General features: G+C 47.8%; 1 protein-coding gene across 1 annotated transcript in view; it reads left to right on the forward strand.

Annotated features, from left to right (window-relative positions):
* Tfdp1 (transcription factor Dp-1) overlaps window positions 1-6,510 on the forward strand; it is a 36,267-nt gene that overhangs the window by 24,502 nt on the left and 5,255 nt on the right. Inside the window, exon 4 of the mRNA XM_029480666.1 lies at window positions 2,130-2,236. Within this exon, the coding sequence (XP_029336526.1) occupies window positions 2,130-2,236 (107 nt within the window). The remainder of the gene's footprint in view (window positions 1-2,129; window positions 2,237-6,510) is intronic.

The following is a 6,510-nucleotide window of genomic DNA, read 5'->3' on the forward strand; positions in this document are numbered from 1 at the left end:
CACACAGTAAGCTGGGTGGTAGAACACCTACCCAGTGTGTCCAAGGCCTGGATATATTCCCAGTGTTAACTTTTAAAACTTTTATATGTATGCATGTTTTCGGCTTATGTGCCCCTAGCCTCTAGAGGCCAGAAGAGGCCTTGGATCCCCTGGAGTTAACGTGTGATAGTTGTGAGTCACTCAGGGTGCTGGGAATCAAATCCAGGCCTCTTCAAGAGCAGCAAGTGCTGTCAGTCACCAAGCCACCTGTCAATCCTCTAGTTGTTGTCCTGTTTTGCCCAATAGTGTGCACTCAAGTGTGTGTGCGAGTGTGCGCGTCTGAGTGCACACTGATTCCCCGTGGGGGCTGTCTGCTGCCCTCTCCCAGCAGTGTGTGAGTTTGCTACCCCCACACCTCCCCAGTGTTTGCTTCTTGGTTTCTTGGCAGTAGTGAGTCAGGCAGTTCAGATGGAACCCAGTTTTGATTTTCACTTTCCTTGGCTAAAGTTGCTGAAGTTATTAATTATTAGTATAAATTGGTTATTTGTACTTTTGAAAATTGTGAGATGTTTGCTCAGTTATTGATTGATTTATTTGTTCCTTTGTTGTTGAGGTCTTTTTGTGGAGTTTTTGTGTGGAGTTTTTGTTTTGTTTTTGCCTTTGTATAGTGGTGTTAATCCACTGGTTGGTAGATGAGCAACTGGCAAAGATTTTCTCCAGTTTTGTAAGTCTTCTCTTCCCTGGTGACTGTCTGCTCAGAAGACGCCTCTAAGTGTCATTTCCTGTGTGGACAGAGTCCTTTTCAGAAAGCCCTTGCCTGCACCTCTTATCCTGTTTCCACCTCGCAGGCTCACAGCTTGAGGTGAGGCCTTACACTAAGGTGGTTAGTACACTCTGAGTTAACTAACTTACACTAAGGTGGTTAGTGCACTCTGAGTTAACTAACTTACACTAAGGTGGTTAGTGCACTCTGAGTTAACTTAGTGCAGAATCATTCAGCTTCATTCCTGGGCACATCCAGATGCATTTGTCACAGCACCTTTGGAGAGCCGCCTTTTCTAGAGTGTAGTGTTTTGGCGTTGTTGTTGTTGTTGTTGTTGTTGAAAATCAAATGTCTGTAGCCCCTTGGATTTGTCTCTTGGTCTTCTGTTGTAATCCATCAATCTGTGCACCTGCCTTTGTTACTGTATGGCTGCTCCTTCTGCTTAGGGCTCCTTTGTTACTGTGTGGGCTACTCTAGCTGTAGGGGTTCCTTGTAGCAACTGCATTTCTAGCTCTGTACAGAGTGCTGTTGGTGTTTTGGTGGGGACTGGATTGATCCTNTATGGTTTTTTGGTAATGGGGCCATTTACTTAAAACCATTTTTATCTTTAGAAGGCGTGCTTGCTTGGCATGTGTGAGGCTCTGGGTTTGATCGCTAGTGCATACACCAAAAACCAAAAAGAAAATAAAGCAAAAAACCTAGGAAGTCTCACTTGTGGATCTTTTGGCTAAGGTTGGGTGAGGCAAACTCCAGGTTTTACAATTTCATAATTTGCCACCTTAAATCTGCAGAGAGTAAGGATGTAGTTTATAATTGGAAAAATATGAATGCAGTATTTTGGGATCTTTCTCCGAATTTTACCAATTCATAGTGTCTATACAACTATATTTAAAAGCATTTTCCTTTGAAAGGTCTTTATAATATATTTTATATTGAGTGAGATACTTTTTAAAGTGAGAGTTAGCTTCAGGTCATGTTCTGATTTTTCTTTTATAGCTGAAAAGTCAGCCTTCCCTGGGGATTCTGTGTGTCAGTCTTTGTGTTAGGAAAACTCGTTAGGTGTTCTACTTTGTTTTGCCACATTAAAGCAAAGAAATGGCCATTTTATCCTGTAGACAGCCACTGGGGAGGTGCATTGGCAAGTCTGATGAGTGTAGAGNAGACCCTGGTCCCAGGGCCAGTGCCTTCCTTAGCCAGTGCCCNAAAGAGGGAACTAGAGGGCCCAGGACCAAATTTGGGGATGGGACACNTGTGACTTAGCCATAGGTCTGTAAATCAAAACTAGGGAAGGTGAGTTCTTGATAGACACACCAGCTTCCTGGAACTGCCTCTCTAACCTCAGCTCAGAGAANCAGTTTGACCCTTAACCCGTGTTGTTGTGTTCCAGGTGTGGTATCTCTTGTAGCCGTCCACCCGTCCACAGTCAACACACTTGGGAAGCAGCTTTTGCCAAAAACCTTCGGACAGTCCAATGTCAATATCACACAGCAAGTGGTAAGTGGTAAGAAGCGTGAGTGTCAGGTCTGTGGATGGGCTGGGTGTGGGCCATGCTGCTGTGGACCATGCTGGGGCCACTGCGTGGTGAGTGTAGGAGGCTCCTTGTAGGAGTGACTTTCTTCTCAGGGTGCATCTGATTCCTGACAACGTGTACTGCTTTCTGTTGTACACAGTNCGCAGTCTTACTATCTCCAGTGTGCTTTCTATGTTGGAGTGTCTGAGGCCCCTGTACACTTGGCCTGAGCACTGTCCNGCTCCATGGCTTCAGTTGCCAGCTCTGTGCCCTTTCTCCATTGAATAATGCATCAAAGATGAGGCNCTCCCGTAGNGCCTCCCTCAGTATGCCTGCANGGGGCTTACCTGTAGCTGGGGCTTTAGCCAGTGGTGTTTTAACACAGCTACCTAGTAGTGGATGGATTCTTGTCTTTCATCCAGGGACTTTGTCCTGGGCTTCCCTCCCCCAGCCTTGGCTGGGTAGATGCTCTGGCTTCTCCTGGGAAGCTACCTTGCCCACATGCTGCCTTCTCCACAGTGTCTGTCACCCACCAGTCTTGTGTCTTCTGAGGATGGATGGCCTGACAACCCTCAAATAATCATTGGGCCTTAGGACTCTGTAGCTTATCATTTTTTTAGAATATATTTTATTTTTGTTCTGTTTTTACATATTAAGTGGCCACTCATGTGGAGGTCAGAGGACAACTTGCAGGAGTTTCTTTTCCTCCGTCATGTGTGTTCTGGGGAACAGACTTGGTGGTTAGGCGTCCTGACAGGTGCCTTTATCAACAAACCCCTCTGCAGCATTTCACAGGTGTCCCTAGCTATCCCTCCAGTCCCTCTCAGTCTCATAGGCATTGGCAGGTGTTCCTAGATGTCTCTTATCCCTAAACAGAGTTCTAGGCTGTGCTTTTTGCCCCTGTTGTTGGGGCATCTCTGCAGTGCAGTCGGACTTTGTATGGGGAAAGCGGTCATACNGAATTGCTAGTGTTCCGATCGTCCCCTGCACCAGCTTTGGCTGTGGTGTACGCATTCACTGCCTCCTCTTGTCAGTGGATTCTGGGCATTGTGGGTTTTCTTTCTTTTTAATTTTTTTTACAATAAAAATTTTCTATGTTTGAGTGTTGTTCTGCATTGTCTATGTGGACTGCGTGTGTGCCAGCATCATATCTCCTGGAACTGGAGTTGTAGATGCTTGTGAGTCACCATGTGGGCACTGAAAATTAAACCTGGGTCCTTGGCAAGCATAGCAAGTGCCCTTAGCCACGGAGCCATCTGTCAGGTCCCTCGTGATGTTTGTTTGTTTTGTTTGAGGTGAGTGTGGTGTCCTGTGCCACTGGCTGGCTTGAAAATCATTTTGTGTAGAACAGAATTCCTAGAGATTCGTTTCCTCCTTTCTCCTCCTGAGTGCCAGGATTAAGGGTGTGTGTCACCGTACCTTTCGAGCATTGGGGTTTTAAGTGTCATGGCTGTGGGGAGTGCTCTGGGTTTTAAGGACCCTGCAACCCTGTGGTGCGAACCTGGGCTCTGCTGGGCCAATTGAAAAGAAACTGTTCTTACTGTTTAACTTTATTGATCTGAAAGTCACTCACTACCTGTGGAATTGAGCGTGGTTGAAGGGAGTGTGCTGGNTACTGCTGAGGCTTTGCACCGGGCTGATGTGCTGCCCGCGTTCCCTTGTTTAGTTTTTGGTGATACTAGGATTAAATAGAAGACCTCACGTGTGCAGCATCCTCTAAGGCTGTATCCTCAGCCTGGCTTGTTCCAGGTAACCCTTAAACTGTTTGAGGAGATGGCTGGGTTGACTCGAACATAGGAGGTGATAGTTAAACCTTATGTGCATGCGAAGTGTGACTGGGGCAGGTGCTGTGTCCCTGGCACTTGCTCACCAGAGGCTATTAGGAGTGTCTAGGTGTGTAGTATTGGAAGCTTTGACACAGAGATGTCTCTGTTAAGCACAGAGGTGCCTGCCTTGCTGGTTTGCACTCTGGGCCCTGCCTGTAGCTTCATGGTAAAGCCTACCTAACCTTCCTTTTAGCATTTTCTCTTCCCTGAACCTTTCTAAATTTGTAGTTTGCTTTTGTGTTTAAATTTTTTATTTTGTATGTAACTAGTAGAATCATGCAGTGTATAATACTGAACAGCTTTTATCATCTGAAATTAAGGTGCAAAATGAATCCTTACGGTGGTTTGAGGGGAGAGTGTTTTGGAAGACCTTGTGGTCTGGGTAATGGGTGTGGCTTGTTGGCCAAAGGCTTGTCTAGAGTGTGGGAGACTGTGCGTTCTATAGCAAGGCAAAGACGCATCAACAGGACTCCCATATTGGCTTGAAAGCTAGAAAGGGGCTCTAGGTGATGTCAGTCCTCAGTATGTGCCAGTTAGCAGTCATGTGGCTTGCTGGAACTTTGGGTCTGGAAGACTGGGTCTGAACCAGTCTCAGTCCCAGCAGTAGTGACATAGGAAAGACTCTGCTTGTGACCAGGCTTCCTCTTGTCCTGAGGGGTAGCAACCAGAGAACCCTAACAGAAGTAGCTATGTGGTATCTGAAAGGCCAGTGTCCCTGGGGGCTTCTGCATGCTGCATTCACATGCGTGCAGATGGTGGATCATGAGCACACCAAGGGGAATGTGGCCCTTTTCCCAGTGTCAGGGTGCAGATGGAATGGGACCCACTTCCGGCCAGCATGGCTGTGCTCCCCAGAGCTTTGTCTGCAGTCTTGGGATCTGGCCATGCCAGCAGGGAGTTGCTACTTTACAACCTGGTTTTCCTCTGTCTCCTTGAGGCCTGGGCACCTGGCCTCCTTGTGCCTTTTCCTCTTCTCCCCATCCCACTTACTGATATTTCCTTGGTCTGTTTTTCATTTTCTTTTCTTGCCTCCATGGCCTCCCACTGCTGCAATTGAACTTTGTTTCTGCTGAGCCTGTTCCCATCTGNGTGTGCACACAGAACCAGAGCTTGTTCTAAGCAGTGTGTGCACANGGAGGGTGGAGCATGCATAGGCAGCCATGGGTACACAGGGNTGAGCATTTGCCAGTCATGCTGTGCATGAAGGTGGGGCCTGAATGTATGGCAACAGNGACCGGGACATTTGATGCCAAAGGTAGATAGCTCCTATATGCATAGTTTTCCTTGTTTCTATTGTCAGATCCACAGAGAAGATGTGTGTACCTGAGGGTTGGGGAGCTCACTCTGCACTGTCCCTCAGATGTGCACAGGGTCTCTGTGTGTCCTGATGGATGTAGGTCTCAGTGAGTAATGAGGCTGCCTGTCGGGAGCCACCTAGCCCTCCTTGGCACAGCATATCAAGAAGTGCTATATTGAGGAGTTGAATCTGGGCGTAAGTTAGTTTTCTTCAGATCCAGTCATTTGGCAGCGTCTGTGCAGCCAGTGGGTAAGCCAGCCACAGTGCCGTCCTGCACAGGCACAGCCGCAGGCTGCTGGCAGGCACTCCCAGGCTAGTCTTGAGTCTAGCGCAGCTGTGCATCTTCTCAGGGGTGGCTGTTTTGGTGCTGCAGAAGAGACTCAGGTCTCCCATGAGCTCCGGAACCTTTTGNGCAGCCCTCGTGCTGGTATGGGATGTGTCAGCGTGACTGGCAAGCAGTACTGGTGGGGGAACGTAAAGCTCTTACTGTCTGTGGGGATGAGGAGGGTCCCCTGTTCCCGCCTGAGAGAGTAAGCCAAGATGCACTTCCCGTCTTGTGTTGCCTAGTGCTCCCAAAGTGTACCCACACCTTCACTGGGCAAAGGAGGAGGGGTCCTGTGGATCCAGGTATCTCAATTTAGTTCCTGTGGGGATATCCCCAGAAGAATTTGATCACTGAAGTACTCTGTAGTTTGGGATTTACCAGAGGTCTTTTTGACTTAAGAGTTATGTGTGTAGTAAGATTTTTGACATTGAGACATTGGTTGTCAGAATAGGACAGTTGTCTGTCTCCAGAATAACAGGTTTGTGTGTTAACTGAGGGAACTAAAACAACAGACCTCTTCCCAAAGGACATCAAAGACATTGCTATAAGTGTGGTTGCCATATCAACTCTGGTAGAATTGGTTACCTGACTCCCAAGAGCCACCACCTCTGGTCAGGTGAGCTGCTGGCTGTGTGCTCCCAATGGGGCTGCCTGTCCCTTTCTTGTCCTGATGATCTTTGGATCCTGAGGTCCCTCATAGACAATAGAAAAAGGTGTCCCCGGCAGGACAGTCAGGCACCACTCCCACTTGGGAGCTGGAGGAGGTACCTGTTGTCTGTCCTAGGGTTACAGTTCTGGACGTCTGTCTTC

This window comes from Mus caroli, chromosome 8, assembly GCF_900094665.2.
Source record: "Mus caroli chromosome 8, CAROLI_EIJ_v1.1, whole genome shotgun sequence".
Classification (NCBI taxonomy): domain Eukaryota; kingdom Metazoa; phylum Chordata; class Mammalia; order Rodentia; family Muridae; genus Mus; species Mus caroli.